At 48.7% G+C, this 20,914-nt stretch overlaps 1 protein-coding gene across 2 annotated transcripts in view; it reads right to left on the bottom strand.

Moving 5' to 3' along the window:
• Positions 1–20,914, bottom strand: part of Mvb12b (multivesicular body subunit 12B) — a 155,996-nt gene that overhangs the window by 66,035 nt on the left and 69,047 nt on the right. For both annotated transcript variants that reach the window (XM_055600533.1, XM_055600534.1), the window contains exon 7: positions 8,490–8,584. In XM_055600533.1, the coding sequence (XP_055456508.1) occupies positions 8,490–8,584 (95 nt within the window). The remainder of the gene's footprint in view (positions 1–8,489; positions 8,585–20,914) is intronic.

The following is a 20,914-nucleotide window of genomic DNA, read 5'->3' as shown; positions in this document are numbered from 1 at the left end:
GGAAGAGAGGGGACCGCCCATTTCTCTGGACTGGGAAGACATATTTTCCCTAACATTCAGAAGTGACCATATCCATCAGACTTTTGTAATGGAGGCTACAGGGAAGGTCATGCTGGGCATATGCCAGTGTGTCCCAAGTAGCAACTCCCCACAAATCTTTGGGCTCCTCCACAGATCACACCCTGTAGAGAAAGTGAATATGGAGATCACCTATATTCCCACACGGCTTTCTGCCTTGTAAAAATTTTTTTGCTTGTTTGCTTTTTAACAAGCCCTGAATCTCCCAGTGAGGGAAAGGAGGAAGAGGAAAAGGAGTGCTGGACACTTCCTGTATCTCCCAGGTGTGAGAGAAACTATAGCACTGCGTCACTCACCTGAACATAATTTCAAGGCTCTAAGAGATGCTGTTTATGTGTGTTGTACAGTGTACAACCTGGGAGGCTGCTTCTAGCAGCTCTCTCTCTCTCTCTCTCTGAAAGCCGGGTAGCATGTGTCAAAATTTTGAACATGTGTCCCATCATTGACATGACAGCCTTTGTCAGCAGGTCTCCTGTTGATCACTGGAGCATAGGGCCTGCCACGGGTCCTCAGAGTCTGATGAATGGCCTTGCTCCTTCTGTGAACTGTTTACCTACATCTTCCTGGCTTTTGAACAGGCCTCTGTCTGCTGAAGTTGTATAACACAAAACGCCATAGGGAGAGCCAGGAGGATGGCAGCAGAATGGAAGGGACCCTAAAGGCTTGAAGAGGAGCTTGACGACAGGTCTTTGACGATAGTTTGGGAAAGACACAAAAAGGCGAGGTGGGCTGATTGGTTATTGTAGCTGGTGCAAAACCCAAGACAAAAGCAAGGATACAGAGAGTGATCCAGGCTGGCAGGACATAGGTGCGACTTGTCAGGTGGTAGATCAATCCAGACAGGTGAGGTCTGGATGGAAGCAGTTACTAATGGTCTAGGGACATGGGGCGACATACACGTTTGACCTGAAGAATGAAAGCCTGAGCTGTGCTTGCAGGAAGCATTTGCCATCTGGGCAGCTGGATTTGATGGTTAGAAAGGCCTGGTCAAGCAAGGATGCTGCGGGGGCGCTCAGCATGCCCAGGCCCCTGCCTGGGCTAGACCACAGCCCAGCCAAGCAGGAATGCAGAAAATGAGCAGGGGCCATACCAATACTCTGCACTGAGGAGTCGCAGGGCCCTGGCCAGCCATGGGCCATGGGCAAGGTGTCAGGCTCAGTTCCTATTTGGAGGCCTGCGGAGACACTAGCAGCCATAAAGCCCCAGAAGGCTTGTGCTCTGAGTGCCCTGTGAATGTGCCTGTGCGTAGTGTTCATTAACTCCTGTGACACGGCGACCACGGTGAATGTACAAAAGCACATCCAATTAGCCAGGCCTCTGTGAGGATTTGCACTCTTAAATCTTTTCGAATTTCGAAAGGGTTAAAGCTTATTATTAGCATATAATTTACAGTCCTTTCTCCCAGGGAAGGAATAATGCACAGTAAATGCCACATTCATTTTAATAATACATGTTACAGTCTGTGCCCACATCTGCACAAAGGTAAAGGAGACAGATTTTTTTGACATGTCCCACTCTGCCATCTAAACACAGGCTTTTTGTTTCTTAAGTGACGGAAGGTTTAATCAAGAAAGCAGGCAATTCATCAATCGAAACAAGGCAGTGTGCGTGCGCCTGACAGCACACACATGGTTGTGTACAGAGCGAACCTGGCCACCTGTCAACCACCCCTTTTACATCAGGATATACAAATATGCTGGGTGATCAATTCCCATCCGCTTCTGTTGAGCTCTTCTTTTCCTTATTATATTTTTCTTTAGACTTGATTTCACCGTCAGTCAGGGCTGGGCCAAAGGCTGGACAAGGTGAGCCATGGCCAGCACAGGTGATAAAAATTCTTCCCACCTCTGCCACCACTCACTTCCCTTTTGACCTGAGCACTGCTGTCAGACATGCTTTTCACTGCCTGGAGCTTTCCGCACACACTGCAACTCTGTGGCTGTATCAGGTTGCTGATCCCCACTGGGACATTTGCTGCCTACCCAGGCATTCACCTAACATCTTTCCAAGTCATCCCAGGTGTCCCTGGACACTCCAATAGACAAAGGAAAGCACAGGTCAGAAATGCAACATCACTTCAGGCCATGAGAGCATGTCCACCAAAGATAAAGCCCATAGGGATGCTGGGAATACAGAGGCAGCATTCCAAAATGCACCCCAGGAGTAGATGATGCTCTTTCCCTTGGCAACCATTAGTGACCCACTCAACCCATGGATGAGCTAAAAGGAGACCCACAGCATGGCACAAGTAGAAGCAGCTGCAAATGCTGTTACCCAAGACCTTCAGCCTTTGCACCAGTGGCCATGATCAGTGTAGCACAGGAGATCAGGGCTGCCCTGCTGTCTGAGCTTCACATCTCTTGCTCTAACCCTGCAATGCTTTACTGAGGCACGAGATGTATTTTCAATGTTTTGTTTAGGTAATGCAGGTTGGTCCACAGCTCACAGCAATCCTCTGCATAGCCTCCTTAGTGCTAGGATCATAGGTATGAGCAATCATACTCATCTCGCTCCCCAAAGAGAGAGGAGGGAAAAGGCAGGAGAAAAGGAGGGAAGAAAGGAGGAAAGGGGGGAGGGAGGAGGGAAAAAAGAGAGAAAAAGGGAGGGAGAGAGGAAAGAAGAGAAAGAGAGAGGAGAGAGGAGAGGAAAGAAAGAGAGAGAGAGAGACTATTTACTCCAAATAGAAAGAACCACGTTTGGGATGGAGGGTTCTGCTTGTGTGGCTGGCCCCCAGACACAGACTTTGCCATAAGCAACCCCACCCCTAGACACACACACACACACACACACACACACACACACACACACACACACACTCACTCACTCACTCTCTTCACTACAAGATGAAGAGCTGCTGGCAGAAATTTTATCCCACTGGATGAAATATATAAATCAAGAGTTTCATAATACTGATAATTAAATGTCCATCTTCCAATTTAAATGAGAACTGGATTAAAACTGCATGGAGAAAGGCTGATCCTCGGAAATCATTAATTATTTTTAATTGCTTCGTGCCTCCGCAGCCCTCGTCAGAGTTCCGAAGCTTATCCATAGATCTGTGTTTCAGATAAAATTGTCCTCCTTTCTGCTCTGACAAGAGGACAGACTTCGACCCAAGAATTTTTAGACATCCTTGGTATCAAGTGTCTTGAAAGGAAGCTGCTTTTTGAGAGAGCAGCCATGAAGGCCAGGAAGATGGTTTTTCTAGTAATCAGAGAAAATTAGGAGAGGGGAGTCTAACACTGGGGAGTGGGGAGTCCAAGCCATGGAGACCCTCCCTCCCCAGTAACCCAGGGCAGATCTGGGTGTGGTATCACCTGCCTGGGTGGTGGACAAGGATGAGGCCTCACCTCTGCTCAGCACTGGACCTGGTGTTTCTGCACTGTGGTGCTTCCTCAGGGCCTAAGCTGTTCGGGTTTCCTCTCTTGCCAGTTCTCATGAGTGTTTGCTTAATTTTACTACCTTAAACTTGAATTTTAGCCTTTCTTGGAAAAAAAAAAAAAAGAAAAGAAAAAAGAATTTTTCTGGGGTTTAAAAGGCAATTGGAGAGAAGGTAGGAAGACACTAATTATATCTAATTTCAAATAATATTTTTAAAAGGCGATTTTGTGAAGCTTGTAACTGTAGTCAACAGAGGCCTGGGCAGCGTGGCTTCCACCGCTTTGGGGGCTTGCTCGTTAGGCACATCTGCCATGGAGCTGAAGAAGCACCCTGGGTTAGGAAAGTGACATGGAGGCCCCTCCTCACGGGAGTGCTCCACTATAGCTGTGCCTCTCCTGGCAGACACCTGGAGTGGTGTGTGGGAGGCCATTTCAACCAAGAATGGACACCCGCATGAACAGGCCTCATGGACTGCTCTCATCTAATGCCACCGCTGGCACGGAAAGTTGGGGGTGTGGTAAGAATAGAACTGAATGTCCCACCCACATGAATATTTATAGTCCTCTCACCCATATGCAAAGTCGCCTGGGGAACCTGAGACTTTCAAGGGGTAGCTTCTTACACACAGAGCAGAACTAAAGAGACACGCTGGCTGCTGCAAGTCACACATTTCGAGCTGCCCCTGCTCATTTTATCCAGGGTGTATACATGGAACTGTCCTCTACTTGCATCGCTCTGGGAGGAAAGATTATTCTCCGTGATCGAGAGAAAGGAAACTTAGCACCTCCCCAAACAAGCAGCCCTTTTGATCCTACCTACCCAAGACTCAGAGCCAAACCCAGAACCCCCTGGCAGACAGCCAGACAGCTGCAGCCATCATTCCACTCTCATTTCCACACACTATTATCTTCTCACATCTGTGCTGATTTTGGGCTTTACCTAAAATCCTCCTAGACCAAGTGAAACAGAAACTACTGCACAGTCAGACTCTAAATATCTGAAGAAAGTTATAATAAAAACAAAGAGAGCAGCCTCTGGGAGAATGCAGTGGCCAGCGTGAGGAAAGACGCCCTCACTGCAGGATCTGGAAGAAAGCTCTCACCAGCTGAGCATCAAAAATTCCAACACTTCCCAGAAACCTACTTTTCTAGAAGTCTCATCAGGACGCCCCTTACAGTGAAAGGATATCCTAAACCCTCTGTGGGAATGAAGTGGCTCTGAGTTTTATCCAAGGAACATTCAGACTCTAAAACCAATCTTACTTATCAAAAAGGGAGGGGGTGGTTTCTTAACTCAAGATCCACTGAGGTGCTATCTACAGCTGATGCTGAGTTGAGCTGAGACTGTCTCTGAGAACCCCACCCCCAATCCCGTGCTCAGGGTGTGCCTTATTCTTTCTAGAGGTGGCCTTCTAGTTTAATAAACTACAACCCTGCTTCTGCTGGCTCATCCTGAAATGTGTTGTTGTTGTTGTTGTTTCAAGTGTGTCCTGCTTTACTTGAGTCTAGGTTCCAAAAAGAACCTAGGCACTGAGCCTGCCCTTGTCACTGCTGACAAGGCTAAAATGCCAAAATAGAAGACTTTTCATTAAAAAAAGAAGTTGGATTGGAGCAATGGCTCAGTGGTTAAGAGCCCTGGTTGTTCTTCTAGAGAACCTGGGTTCAATTCCCAGCAGCCAGGTTGGGCTCATAACCATCTATAACTCCAGTTCCACGGCTTCTGGCACCTCTTCGGACCTCTGTGGGCACTGGGCAGGTACACAATGCATGCACACACATTGGACAAAACATTCATAGACATAAAATAAAAATAAACAAAAATTTTTAAAGTAGCTTAAAAATAAGATATGCTCAAAAAGAGAAATCCTAGTTGGGTAAAGGCCTTATGGTAGGTTGTGGAATGATCTAGTCAGATCCACTTGTGGTACTGAGGCCAAGAAGAGCCCTCCAAGGGGCTAAGATCTCAAAGGTACTAGCAGACAAGATGGTCATATGGTACTCACTCAGAACAGGATAGCATGAGAGGGGACAGTCAGAGCAGCACAGGCCACGGTTCACACACGGTAACAAGAAAGTGCCTTAAGCATATTGGTGTGGCTCTTTCTAGAACTCACATTTTAAATATGAGATCACACTGAACATTCAACTAGATTTTCTTCTCACTTGGCAACCAAGCGTATATTTTTCCTTCATTTATGGCCAGCTAAAAAGCCAGGCCACGGGACAAGCAGCTGTAGGATAGCCTTGCCTTGGATAAGTAAGAGATACCAACACACCCTCCTTCTCTCCCAGCTTCAGAATATGATTTTAAAAACCAACAGTCCTCATTCTGGTGGGTACTCCCCTTCTCCTTTTGATAAGTGAGATTGCACATCTGTAAGAATTTTCTAGAAGATGGTCCCAGGAGAGGAAGAATGAGGACCAAATGACTGCTTCATGGCTTTTCTTAAGAGGTCAAGATGGCAGCAGAAGGAATATAAACATTTCAGGATTTTACCACTGAGCCAATGAGTTTCTCACCCATTTCCATGAACAAGAAATATCCTCTGGACTGGGTAGATCATGGCCAATGAGCCTGATGAGCGCTCAGCACCAAAACCCACTAGATGGCTATGAAAGCACAGAGCCTGGCTTAGTGAAGGGAGGCCTCAGACAAGGAACAAGCTGGCAGATGGGGTGGCCCTAGAACCTGGAAGCATATGGGCAGCAGGTCACGTGACTATGGACTGAAGGGAACTCACCCTGTGTTCCTGGGCAGAACAGGTGCTGGCTCAGCACTTCCCTTCTGCCTGGCAGCATCCTGCATGGCCTCTTCTGCTGCCACAGAAGCTCTGAGCTCAGGCTCTCAATGCAGGCCCGGGGCAGAAGGACACGGTCATGGCTCAGGAAGGAGGGATCCTTCCACTCAGTGCACTGCACAAACACTGGGAAGTAAACATCCCCACATGTGTTCTATGGGGCTGCTTCTTACATTTCTAGTCCCATTGTTTTGACATCTCCTTATCTCAGGAAGGCCATAAACTATTGGATGGCTATGGCTACCTTCAGGGACCACAGAGAACATGCTAGAAGTTTACAGCAAAGGCTCAGTACTGGAAGAGTGACGTGATCTGTGCTGGGAGGAGATAGTTTGATGACTCATGTCATGATTTGCAGAACTCCTACTGTGAGGAATCAGCACGGGGGTTGGCTGGTTGGGGCACATGCCATCTTAACTGCTTTTAGATTAAGCCTCTGGAAACCCTTATTTCACGACAAACTAGATACATACCATTTGGTTCCAGATAGTGTTTGTGTGGGCATGACAAGGTTGCCTCTGTGCCCTTGAGTCGGAACAAGACAGGGGCAGGCAGCCCGTATAAATAAGGGGGTGGATGGACTTCCCAGTCCCCCTCTCCTCACTAGTTGCCATGGTGAGTCTGCAGGCCTTCTGGAGCCCCCAGGGCCTGCTCGGTATTTCTGGAGGCACTGTGAGAGCCAGCTCAGAGCAGAGTGATTTGGTGCCTGCAGCTGCTGAGGAGACCCGAGCCGGCTGTGGCCTGGGCTGGAACCTCAACTACCTCTGAAGACAAAAAATCCCACAGATTGTCACATACATAAATGGTACAGGAAGTTTCTGACCCGTTTCCCCTGCATCCTGAGGCTGTTACTTTGTTATTGCTAAACCAGCAGCTGAAATGAGCCCAGTCAACACTTCCTCAAAGCTGCACTGAGGAAGCAGTGGTCCAGACCAGACGGTAACATTCCTCCCAGACCAGAGCACGTGTCCTGTGGGCCATTTGCTGTGGCAGCATCAACAGCTGGAAAAGCCATCAGAGGACTCTGGGATGGTGGGTGCAGCTCAGTGCCAAAGCCATGAGATTTGCAAGCTGCAGAAGAAAAGAGGCGTGCAAGGACATTTCCCCCTGCACGGTCTGAGGGGAGTGGACCTGGGTTTCAGCCCTGTTATGTACCACTCTGCCACTGAGAATCTGGGAAATGGTCAGATTTCCTATGAAACAGGCCATCTTGCCACCCTTGTTACATTCCCTGATGACTCTTCCTGAAATAGCCATGGTACAGAAGCAGTGCTCCCCAGAGATGCTTTTCTTAGACACACACTACCCTTCCACCCTGGCTCCTGGAGCACAGCCAAGGGCTGGGACTTGGGCTTCCCCTTCCCAGCAGGAGTGTCACCCAGAAATGGAACAACCTGCCTTTGCTTTCACTTCCAAACCTATTAGGGAGTGATCATAATGAGAGAAACGAGCACTGACAAGAATTATGCCACTGTTAGAGTTCATCTATTTAGTAACCCGAAGTTGCAGTTTTTAGAAAAAAAAAAGGGGGGGGGAGAGAGATTACCTTTTAAATAACTGATTCATTATGGGACATGAATGAATGTCATGTTCCCATGTTCAAAATGTCACTCAGCATTAAGGATGTGTGCTGGTAAGTGGCACCGACTTACCACATTCCCCTGAAAGACAAACACCCCTCTCTGGGGACTCAGCAATGGGAGGCGTTTGTGGGTTTCCTGGGCTCTTAGCGAGTCACCTGTACAGCCTTGCACCTCATGAATCTTGGTGCTGCAGTGCAGCCACCCCATTTCTCCTCCCTGGCGAAGTTCCTGTCGCAGTAACACTATCCATCTCCAGGCTGAGTTCAAAAACCACAGACACGGACTCTGGGTGAGCAAGGAGGAACAGGCTGCGTCCCCGCTGGACACACTGGCTGTGAGAAACGCAAGGTGAAGACAGGCAGGAACATGGCAGGCAGGGCTCTGTGTGTCCAGGGGGGCTGCCTGGGCTGGCTGGTGAAGGATATGGTGAGTGCCCCCCAACCTACCCTCATCCTGAGAAATCCACACGTTGTTCATTATTAGCTTCCAGACATGCCATTTGGCCTTTCTCTAAGTTCCAACACAAAGGAAAGGGAAGGCCAGGTCCTGCAGGGAAGGGACAGGCCTCTGGTGCGGGAGGAGACACAGCAGCATGCAGAAGGTGGCCGCAGGCACAGTTCTGCACTGGCCTGCTGCAGTGGCCTGCATACCTGATATGGCGTACAGATTGGAGAGCTGGTACTCATAGTCTGTGCTGGTGTTGTTTCTGCCTCGGAAGGTAGCCGGCAGTGTTAGTGAGATGTGCCTGAGAGAGACAGGGGAGAAAGGCAGTTACAAGGATGTGCAGTGGCCCCTCAGAGCGCATGTGATGCCATCCATACGGAAAAGCAGTATGGAATGGCCAGGGCAGGGGCTTCCATAGCCTCCATCTTCTCCCAAAGCCTTGGCCCTCTCAAGGAACCAGCAGCCATTTTCTTCCATCCTACATGGCATTCCACAGAGATTGGCAGCCTGGCCCAGGGCTCAGAATGGAACACATCAGTCTGATCAAAACACCCAAGCTGGGATAGTGGCTCCAATACCCCACCACAGGCTTTAGGGGATTCTTAGGACTCTTAGGTAGGAGACCGCTGGCAGTGAGCATGGCACCTTGCTTTGAGTCACTTGTGCCCGGTACCCCTAGCACAGAGAACAAAGAATGTGCTCATGGAAAACAGCTCCCATAAGCACACAAAGCTGGCTGTGGGCCTATAAGCAGAGTAGAAGTAAGCTTATGTTCAGAGCAAGTCCCCAATCAACACGATCATGGCTGCCTTCAGACAACACTGCCAAGGAGAACTATGCTGATGGGGGAAGTAGTAAGGGCCCAGCAAGTCTGGAAACGCAGAACCACTAACTTTCTGGAGGGATGTCTGGGTCTGGTGTAGAATTGCTCAGTCACCTGTGCTTGGGCTATATCCAGCTATTACTCAACCCAAAGATGCTGCTGGGGCAATCACCACAGAATTCCTGTTTATCCTTCAAGGCCTTCCTCAACTGCCTGAATGCTCTCTCAGGGCCTAGATACGCTTAACAGCAGAGGCAGATGTCAACTTTGTACCCTATTTGCTAGGACAGGTTTTTTTTTGTTTTGTTTTGTTTTGTTTTTGTCACAGAGCAATTATTGAATACCAATCAAGTGCTGAACTTAATCCTCTTGGTCTTTCTGTGGCAACAATGGCTGCTACCACAGGCATTGCACTTCTCTGTATGGAGTTTCCCAAAGGGGCTTGTGCCCCATGCCTCTCTGACATGGAAGGAAGCAGGTAGGTGAAGGAAGAAGGCAGTGGTGCAGGATCACAGTGGGAGAAAGAAGTTTCTGTTTATATACATGGGGTGAGGGAATGTGGAACAAAGAGGACTCAGAGATGGGCCCAACTAAGGCTTTAAGGGAGGAGGCACTCAGCAGACAAGTGTTAAATTGAAATCAAGTTTCTACATTTTTTGCATCCGCTCTTCTCTTAGAAGAAGAGACACAGGGCTGAGGGGACAGATCCCCAGGGCTCAGGCAAGAGGAGCCGAGTCTGGAGGAGTTTCAGTTGCAATTCCCAGTGTCAGATGCAGGGCGACAGCCTCGCACCCAGTGCCTGATCCACCCTCCAGACGATGATGACTCACACATGAGGAAACAGGTCTCAAAACAGCAACATGGGTAAGAATTTGGGAGTGAGAGACAGTGCAGATCCCCATGTCTTTGGGAGGGACTGGCAACTTTATTTAAAGCTATGCTGAGTCAGGATGGAGAGAGGTCACTCAGGCAGGATGGCTGTGTCCTGGCCATGTTTCTGAAGCCAGAGATGCCACAGACTCAAGATCCCTGCCACACAGTAGCATATCAATCCCAATAAGCGGCAGTGCACAGTACACAGATGGGCAGCTAGTGGCCTGGCCCTCTGTGGGTCAAGGGTACTGCCACTGGATTGGGATCCAGTCTCAAGGACAGCACCCAGGAGATGAGTGGCAGGCACAGGTCACAATGCGAGCAGAGCAGGTGCCATCGAACCAGTTAGTGAACATGATCGAACCCTTTAATCTTGTCAATTTGATGGGATTTAGAATCTCCATGGAAACAAGTCTCTGGGCATGTCAGAGAGTTTCCAGACTAGGTGTAAGTGGGAAGCCCTTCCCTAACTGTGCTCTGCACCATCCCATGGGATTGGGTCCTTGATCGAACAAGAAAGAGAAAGTAAGCTGAGTACCAGCACTCACCTTCCTGTGCTTCCTGACTATGGACACAGTGTGTTTTATGTTGTGTAGGCAATTCAATTGGCCTGCCCTTGCTTCAGCCCCTATGCCTATGCCTTCCTCACCAAGATAGACTGTACCCTTAAAATGTGAGCCCCAATAAGCCCTTTCTTCCTTAAGTTGCTACCATCCTGGAATCCTGGTTCCTAAGGGCCTGAGAGTACAGCCAATGCAAAACCCATGGGGGACTTTCCTCTGCCTTAGACTTCTGAACCCCCTGTCTGTGAGGTCCTGTTGGCTCAGCCCAGGCCCCCACACTCACATCTGCCAATCCCAGCTTCAGCTTTTTGGGCCCTATTCCGGTGGCTTTCAAACCTGCTCCTGACCTTTGCACTTGCTCTGTCTGCCAGAACCATCCTTCTGCAGCTCTCCAGAGGTCAGCTTCTGCAGGCCAGGCCACTCCACCAACATCCACTTTGGCCACCCCTGAAAAGCCCCCTCCCAGGAATTCTTTTTAATGATGCCACCCACCTTGCTCCTTGCACAGCCCTCCCTGTGTGGGGCAGAATTTGATATGCATCATTTTTTCTCCCCTTAACACCCCCAGTGCTGAGAACAAAGCCTGTAAAGTTGTCTAGGACTTGCTGAATGAATACATTTGATTTTGACTTGTAATTACAGATAATTTTGGGAATCTTCCAGCAAGGCTCCCCACTTGCCTCCTTCTCATCCTCAGGACTGGGCTGGTTAATGGCTTGGAGAACGCAGCTCCCTCTGATTCAAGGATAACTTTATATACACAGTATATACTCTTCTCGTGGCATGGCTTGTAAAGCCAAGGTTGTCAGACATTGGGGGAACAGTTGCAGTTGTGGTACAACTGTGTGGTGAAATAGTTCAAGGCCTTTGTACAAATCTTAGGAGGTTGCTAGATGAACTATGCTGTCATTATTAGTACCCTGAGAAACAGGAAAAATCTAGTTTCTACATTTGAAACTAGACCTGCCAGCTGCAGGTGCTTGACAAATCCGAACAAGATCATAGCAGCCAAGATGGAAGGGACAGGACCTCCTCATTAGGGACCAGTCTAGTCACTTGGCTCTTCTGCAGCTGGACCAAGGGCTGCACAGCTTGACCTACCACCAACCTATCCTAGGAGGTAACCATTGCTGGTGCCCATTGTGTAACAGAAACAGTGGGATCACAGGAGTACACTCCAAAGGCACCACCCCACAGACAGACAGTGACTATGGAGACATCCCCCTAATGACCAGGAAACCTAGAGGGCAAGCCGCCCTCTCCTTGGAAGTATTGGGGATCATGAGTCACCAATAATTGTTTCTTGACTCAGATAACACTTTTTCCAACATCTGGTTAATGGAAAGGCATCAGTGCAGCTAGCTTGTAAGCCCTGGAGAACCTTTGCCTAGCGTTCCTCCTTCAGGACCTGTCAGGACCTGCCCTGGGGAGACAGGTTGTGCCTGCAAGCCTGGGGCTGGAAGCTGCTTCTAGAGCTATTACATCAGTGCAGAGGGGATGGAGGCTCTGTAACAGATGAGCATCGGGCCGCTGCCAACAACTCCAGCTAAATAGATGCTAAGGGAAATTTCATTCTTGCCCCCGAGTCAGTGTGAGGCACCTTATTCAATTAACATGGCCACTGAGCCTCAGACAGCCTTGAACAAAAGCCCTTCAGTTACAGATGACATTTTATTACGTGACAGTAGTTGCCAGCACAATTTATTTCCTTTGATTCTGTCTTCTCCTTGCTAATTTAAATCTGTATTTTCTAGTGTTGATTCCAGGTCTGTGTGAATTTTTTAAATGTAACCATCAATCTTGTGGACCCACTGGTCACATGGACTTGAGATGGCTCTGCTGGGCAGCAGCAGACCCTGCTGTCTCTTCAAACTGTTAGGGACAGCAGTGAGCAGGCGGTGGCTACCGTGGAGCTGGAGACAGCTGCTGTTTTTATGTTGTGGCCCCTATTCACACACACGTGGGCCTCTTTGTTCTGTTTTCCTGGGGCTGGAAGTTACCTTTTGAAGCAGCAGAGTCCAGTGTGTGATTCACTGACCTAGAAGTTCCTGAGACTTTGGGTGGGGTACAAGGTCACAGTACTTTCCACAATACTGAGCTATGTGACCTTCCTGAGATGAGACATTAAAGAGCATAAATGAAGCCACATGTGGTAGCTTATAATCACTATAACCCAGCATCCTGGGGGTCGAGGCAAGAGGACCGCTGTGAACTCCAGACCAGCCTGGTTATATAATCAATTCCAGGCCAGTTTCATTAACAAAAACAAAACAAAACAAACCAGCACAAACTATAAAAAAAAATCCAATAAACTTTGAAATGACGCAGTTAAAAAATGAACCGAGGGCTGGGAAGCTGGCTCACAGTGTACTCTTGCAGAGGACCTGAGTGTGATTCCTAGCACCCACCTCAGACAGCTTATAACCATCTGTAACTCCAGCTCCAGGGGTCCCCACACCCCCTTCTGGACTCTATACTCACATGTACATACCATACACAGAAATACTAATATATGTAATTACAAAAATAATAAAAAAATAAATATTTTTTAAGTGACAACAATGCCTGGGGCATATTCAGAACACTCACAACCTAGAAACAGATAACCCAGCATAGCAGAGGCTGCATCAGTGGAACTGATGCACCCCTCAGGAAAATACAAACAGGAAGTTTGAAAAGACTTAATTATCATGAGTCAGGGGGGAATTACGAGTTCATATCATAGTGTGACCCCCTCTACCTTCCAGAGTGGCTGAAATGAAAGAGAAAGGTATTGTCAATGGCTTTCAAGGATGTGAGACATCCAGATTGTCAGGTGGTTCTGGCAGGAGTTGCAACCATGCCCGAAACAGAAAGCAGTTTTCAGTTTAGTTTTTAAAAGTTAAACACACATATTCACACAACCCAGCCACTCATAGACTTCTACCCCAAAGAAAGACATGGAGGTGTGTGTCTACACAAGGATTTATTCACAAATGTACTTATTGGCTTTATTTGCCATAGTGAAAATACTAAGATCAAAACAGATGTGCAAGACCAGGTGACTGTGGTGTGACTTGTTTTACTGTGTCATACTCAGCAATCAAAAAGGAACAGCCTACTGAGATGTAAGATGGATCAAGCTCAGGGCAACTATGCCGAATAAAACAGGGCAGAAAAATAATACACACGATATACACCATTTCTAGAATATTCTAGAAAATGCAAACTAACCCACAGAGCTAGACCAGTGGTTCCAGTGGAGGGATGCTTTACATAGATGCAGAGGGCTTGTGGGGGACACACTAGTGACCCTGATTTTGGGAATGGTCTCACATGGCGTACACATTAATTTGCAAACCGTGTGAAGTATGCACAGCTTACAATACGAAGAACCCAGTTCAACAAAGCTGTGAACACTCTCCCAGGAGTAAGGGTCTAATCAGCAATGACAAGGCAGCTCACAGATTCCAGAGCAGGTGGCGGGCATCTCAGGTGCTGAGTCCTAAAAAGTACGGGAGTGACCTGCCTTTTCCTATCGCACTCATTGCCTGAAGACGACTGAGACTCCAAGTTTGGAAGAAAGTATTGCCACATCTTTCTCTGGAACAATTGCATTAAAACTGTAGCTGCCAACACAATATTAAGGGGGCTGAGGCAGGAGGATTATGTGAGCTGTAAGTTCAGGGCTAACTGGGCAATACAGTGAGATACTGGGGGGAAATGCTCCGGTTAATTGCAAGATTAGAAATGGGAAGTGGGCAGGGTGAATGGACTAGGGCTTGTTCTTGCTCTTTGGAAACATGAGGACAGCTAGCAGTGTGGGAAATGGTGTGTTCTAGATGGATAACATGGCTAGCTGTCATTCTCACAGAATCTAGCTGGAAAGGCAGTACACGATCCTGATCAGCTCAGTAGCCAAAGCCAGGTGCCGAGGCTGCCTCAGCCTGCAGAGGTACCTGGGGTGGGGGCCCTCCTCGGCCCTGGCTATGCAGGTGGAGATAGAGTTTGCTGGAGGTTAGACGTGGATGCCAACACTGCACTGACTGTGAAGGTTTGTGCAAACCTGAAGACGATGCTGTTAGCTACCACAGAAAGTCGCACATGCAGAAAGCGCTGGTTCTGGGGGTCAGGGCTGAGTGAAGAACTGGAAGAGGGACCATGTGTGGAGTGAAACCTCAGCCAGCAGGAACTGGGTCTTTCAGTAGCAAAAAGGGGGCAGCTTTGATGACCTCCTCACATTGCTAAGAGCAGAACAAGTGTGAGGGATAAATGAGCCGAATGCTGTTCTGTAACACAGCTGTTAGGCAGCTCCAAAGCAGCATGTCACAGCCAGCCCTGAGGGACAACATACTTCTGGGCACAGGTGCAGTGCCAACAGGCCCGAAGGATGTTCGTCTGGCTCTCGAACATGCCTGTGGTGTCATCAGCAGTGACCCTGAGGGCAGAGTGGACTCCACCCAGCCCACTCACCTCTTGCTTTTCAATGCCAATGCTTCTATGAGACATTGCTTCCCTTCTGATCAGAAAGATGATGGTGGCAAAGCCAGGGGGAGACTCTCAGAGCTGTGGGCAGAACGCTGAGAGATGGCACAGGGGACAGCCCCCAGCACAGCATTGGTGTGAAAGGGCTGTCTCACCATCTATATCACATGTCTGTGGGCCGTGATTACGGGCAGTGTGTGAAGGAGAGCTGGGCCAGTGGAAGAATCATGCAAAAGCAATAGTAACTGAGTTAGAGCGGTGGGGGGGGGGTAGCAAATGGCTAAATGAAATTCCCTTTTATTCCCACAAAGCACCACTGGGATGAAGTCGGCTGTGAGGCACAGCTTCAGCACCAGGTGTGAGGACGTGCTTAATGAATACCACTTAATGAAGAAAAAGGCTCTGATAAAACACCTGGTGCAAGCAGGGTGTGGGAGCCATAGGGATGGGACCTTCACCGCACCTGCTGGCATTTTAATCAGCACCTTTTGGAGCATCCCCACTACAAGCTGGTCAATGGTGTCAGAAAGAGGTCCCTGGCCAGTGCCCACACTCGATGGCAGTCTGGGGACCCTTGCTTCTTAAGGACCATATGCTCAGGGGCTGGCTCACCCTGAAGGTAATTAAAATGGATCATTTTCAGCTGGAAGGACCTGGCCAGTATGCAGGCCCGTCTCAGACCTCCCAGAATGGCTCCTATTTCCAGATCCTCTGAGCACCTATTTTGGGACTGAGCTCTGAAGAGTCCCAGGAAAGCCAGAGGCCACTTTTCCTTGGATCCAGCTCTGTAGAAACAGAAAGGCATCATTTCAACAGCTACAGGTCTGGACTTGTTTCCAGTTGTGCCTTTTCTTCTTTTGCTGCTCTTGAAGGCCATTCCCAGAAGCCACTGCTGTCATTTTTCATAGTCTGATGTGACACATTTCCACCCCAGTGAAGGCAAGTGAGTGCTGTATGCTTACTGCAGATGCTTTCCACACCCAGGCAGAAACTGAACCTTACTCTCCTAGGGATCGGAGCCCCATCCAAGGAGCGGTGAGTGTTATTGGTATGCACTGCCATGCACACACGCTGCTGCCACTGACAAGCAGCCACAGACTCTGTCCACTTGGTTCCTTTTTGAGGTTTATTTTTACATTTAGATGTGCATGTGGAGTCAGAGACAACCTGTGGGAGTCAGTTCTCCCCCACACAGATAGAACTTAGGTTGTCAGGCTTGGCCAGCAACCTAACCCACTGAGCCACCTCAGCAGCCCTGTCCATTCATCTTTAACTGGGCTCCGACCATAAGCTAAGAGCTGTGCTAGGTGCTGAGATGGTTTAAGAAGCCGGGCGAAGCCTGCTCTCCCAGCGGGAGTCTGCTGACCACAGACTGAAACACACATAAATCTGTCACAAAGAGAAAAGCTCTAAAATCTGAAGGCTACAGGAGGATCTGGTTTCAGGCTTTGCTTTTAAAATTAAGGGGAGGGAGGGTTAAACAGCCAACACCTGTTGGGAGTTTCCTGCAAGACCCCACCTGGGAAGAAGAGAAAAGGCTCAAGCAACAAAATAGCTAGGCGTATGTCAAAATGACAACTCAAAGGATGCCACATGGCAAGATACAGGCAACAATGCTGGGTGCCGAAGGGTAGAAGACAGGCACAGATCATGGAGAAGGGCTTCCTGGGGAAGGGGAGTACCAGAGGCTTTGGTCCTGCAAACACCTGAGATCATGACAGTCAACACTATTCCACTGCCTCACAACCGTCTCTAAACAACCCAGCAGGGTACACAGTATTCTACAGACAGGGGCAAAGTGACTCAGAGAGGTTAAGGAATTTGCCCAAGGTCACACAGCTAAAGAAAATAGCCTGGCTATCACTGGAACCATGCTCTTTCTACTGTACCACGTTACCTCACTGAGGCACTGCAAAGCACAAACACAAATTGTTCACGTCTGTCCAAGCCACCCATTTGCCTTGATCAATATGACCCCAGCCTACCCCCCTATACAATGAGTTTGCCTCCTAGGCCAGCCCCCCACCCCCTGAGCACAATGCACTGGACAAGCCAAAAAACAAAAACAAAAGCTGTCATAGGAAGACTAAGGAAATCACAGCTCCCCGAGTTCCTACAGCTCAGCTTTAGAGTGTGCGCAGCTCAACAGCATATGGCAAATCAATTACTGGTTTAAATCTTAAAACAAAAACATGGCAAATGCAGCACAGAAATAATCAGGTACAATGGTTCGGCTCAGATTACAGCGGCCACTGGAGTTTTGAATACAATTAATCATCGTTCCCGGCAATGGGAAGCCATATTGACACTTATTCCTAATTTGAATATTTAATTAGGGTGAAGTTCTTCATCAAATTATCGCAGAACTGGGAGAAAGCCTGGAAGACTTACACAATTACTACCTTAACCCCTTCCCAGCTGCGCCTTGCCTGGAACACTCTGGCTCTGCAGGGAGGAGGGCGCCCACTCTGCTCTGCCCTGGCCCTGAGACTAGACAGAGCTGCAAGAGTTAAGACAGGGATAGAAGGGAGCCAGAGAGAGATGCCATGAGTGACCCAGGCCTGCACCGACTGGAAGATGAGCCCTGGAGAGTAGCGAGCTGGGTGCTGGGTGCCACAGAGCACCCACTGCAACAGGTTTACCTGCATTCCCCACCCACTCCTCACCAGGAGTCTGCTGGGGCGGGGGTACCTTTAGCCCCACCTTAAAGGAGGAGAAACAGAGGCTTGGAGGAGTGCTGAGACTTGCCTCAAGTGGTCCAGGCAGCCAAGTGACTCACCACCCAGCAATCCCTCCAGGCATCATCTGCTCCATCAGCTAATCAGCATGGACCCTTAGCCCACTTCTGAAACCTTCTGATCCCTGCTGTGGCCTCTTTGACTTGTATTGACTCTGTAATCACATCCCCCTACAGATACATAGACATACTCATTGTGTGCTGTGTGATACGAGAGTTAACATTAGTAATTAAGTAAGGAATGAGAGAGCTTGCACTTGCCTTGGCCAAGTTACCGCAGAAGGTGGGTTTATGACAAATTGCTGTCATTAGAACCACTCAGCCTCGTGAGTTTATTGTTATTCGGTAAATTCTGACATTGTGGGAAGTTACAAACCTGCTCATCTGTGTTTCTGGCACAGTGTGCTCACGGCACCCATCACATCTGGCTTTTCATGTTGAATTCAGGTCTTTATGCTTGCACGGCAAACACGTTGCAGACGGCACTATGTGTTCAGACCCATGAAAACACTGTGGATAGCACTCACTATTCCACCCAAGTGATTCCACAACCAGAAGTAAGGAATCCCGCCTCCAGGCTGCCTCTCCTCACAGCCCTCACTCAGGCTAAAGCCCCTTCTGAGCTCCATGGAGATGCAGTGACAGACAGGACCACCGTAGCAAATGTCTCTTTACAGATTCAAATGGGCTCCGTCACCCTTTTTTGGAGGGCCTCCTACCTCCTTCTGCAGTGGCCACTTCGGCAGGACAAGAGCCACTGTGTGCAGCCCAACACCACATTGTCTCTCACTCCAGCCACCTACCACCGGACCTCCGGGCACACCCAGCCACAGCCGGCGACCCCTGGATCTATCAGGGCCGTTCTGAGCAAGCTTGTGATGGGAGCAAATGGCGTCAGGAACTTTGAAACTTTCCTTTGTATGTTACATTAATCCATATAAGAAAATCTCCTTTAATGAGGAGTGATGCAGTCACAAACTCTCCAGAGCCATAATTAGAGCAAACTAATTGAAGTTGTGTTTTGACACACTCTCCAAATTCACGGGTGCCGGATGACATATTCACAACACTGCTGCCGCACAACCATGGCGACGGCAAAATCATTAGGCTAATAACGCTTATTTGCATTCTTATCATGCCGGCAGCTCTCCCTTAAATACTGTTTCTACTACTGCTCCTTTACTGTAACTTTCCACTAGACGGTATTAACAGTAATTATTAGTGCTTTAGTGGAATTTTAATGTTAAGAATAACAACGCACATTAGCATACACTGAATGGCAGTACTGTCTCTTAACTGCAGGTTTGGAGGTGCTCCCTCGGCCCCCAGCCCCAGGGTGACCAGATGCCATCTTTGCGGAGTCTATGACAACGGCTCCGGGTCCACACCCAGTGAGATCTGAGGTTTAGGTTCTTCACTTGCTCTTTCAAATGCTTGACGAGAAAGCCTTTCTTCTCTCTCCCCTTCTCTCTCTTGTAAGAACAATAAAATGAAATAGTTAAACAGAATTTTTTTTTTCCAAACAGTAAAAAAAAAAAAAAAATCTCAATTTACAATCCCGTCTTTGGCAATAATACTAATGAGTTCCAGGAGGCTAGGCTTTGGCCAGTCTCTGTCGCCACCCACCCTCACCATGATTAAAGGCAGACAGGAGACAACTCACTTGGGAGTGGTGCTGGGAGAGGGGAGGGCTGGATCTTCAGTGTGGAGGCACTCTGTTGCACCAGCAATGCCAAGTTTTTGGATGCTTTACTCAGATACACACACACACACACACACACACGACAGTTCTAAATAATGGTTATTAATGACACACTCTCTGAAAGTGACAAATTACTTCTGAAATTTAGAATCCAAGAGGTATGAGGAGTGAGCATGTTCCACAGAGCACGACCAGACGTGACAACAAACACACGGGGCTCCCACTGACCTGGGGTAGGAGGACGGCAGGGTCCCCCTGCGTGGGGCAGCTGACTACCCCTGGGTGTGCACGTGGTGAGTGAGGGCACATCCTGGGGGAAAAGGGAGCATGTCCTGGTGATTTGTTCAGCTCAGTGGAAAACTTGGGGTACCTGTTGTGGTGTGGGGAGACCAGGGAGCCACCGAAATCCCAGACTCCTTAAGAGTCCTGGGATGAGAACCAACAATGGCCTCGTTCTGTACCCATGAACAGGCCTGGGTTGAATTCTCACCTATTCACTGGACTGCAGGATGCTGCCAATCCTCCACTGGGAAGAGCCAAACCAGCAGAGAAAACACTTCTGTACATAATGACCCTCAAAGCCCGGCAGTTTTCTTTTTTCCTGGCTTATAATCCCTGCACCAATCTGCCATTTTTCAAGTCACGATTACTTCCAAAAAATAAAATAAAAAGGGGAGGAAACTCACAGAGTTGCCTAGCACTCCGGATCACTGTATTTATTCACTACATTCAAGTTTCATTACACTTGAACCCTGCAATGCCAAAACACCTACCTCCCATATCAAAGAAATGAAGAAAAATGCCAAGCCTGGGCCTGGGCCCTTCCGTCCCAGATGATCAAGTCTAATCTTATAAACTGAAATATTTAAAGAGTCTCTACACCTCGCTAACCCGACTTCTAGAAACCAGGAACACATGGGCACTGCTGGCTTCTCATCTCCTTCCAGCTGACATGGCTGCCTTTCCAGAGCAGGGGGCCAGGCTGCCTCATAAAGGGCTGCATGCGTGAGAGCCCAGGGCAGGCAAGCAGCCAGGCGGCCACTAGAAAGCTCAGGCCCCTGACCAAGAACCCCAGGCAACACTGTCGTCCTCCAGCCCACTCTATCTTAAGAGTGGTGGAAAACATCTTGGTTAGCAGAATATGGCCCTGGCAAAGGAGGCGGTGGGATACGGGCCATGGCTGGACAGCTGTGTTTGGTCTGGTGCCAGTTCATACCTGCTGGCTATAAGAAACAGCGAGGCAAAGCTGAAAACCCGGAGGCCCCTTGCAGAGTGTGCTTGTGGCCCCTGAGCTCTTGCGCTGGTTTCTCTAAGCCTCACTCTTTTCAGGGTAAGTCATGAGGTCTCCAAGGTCAGTCTTCTCTCTTAAAAGACCTTGTATTGTGCTGTGTATGCACATGCACACACACACACACGTAAGTATTTACATGATGCCTAATACAAGATGCCCAGAAACTTGTAGCTGAAAT

Source organism: Psammomys obesus, unplaced genomic scaffold (assembly GCF_907164565.1).
Source record: "Psammomys obesus unplaced genomic scaffold, mPsaObe1.curated_primary_1811, whole genome shotgun sequence".
Lineage (NCBI taxonomy): Eukaryota > Metazoa > Chordata > Mammalia > Rodentia > Muridae > Psammomys > Psammomys obesus.
This window is presented reverse-complemented; position numbering and strand designations above follow the sequence as displayed.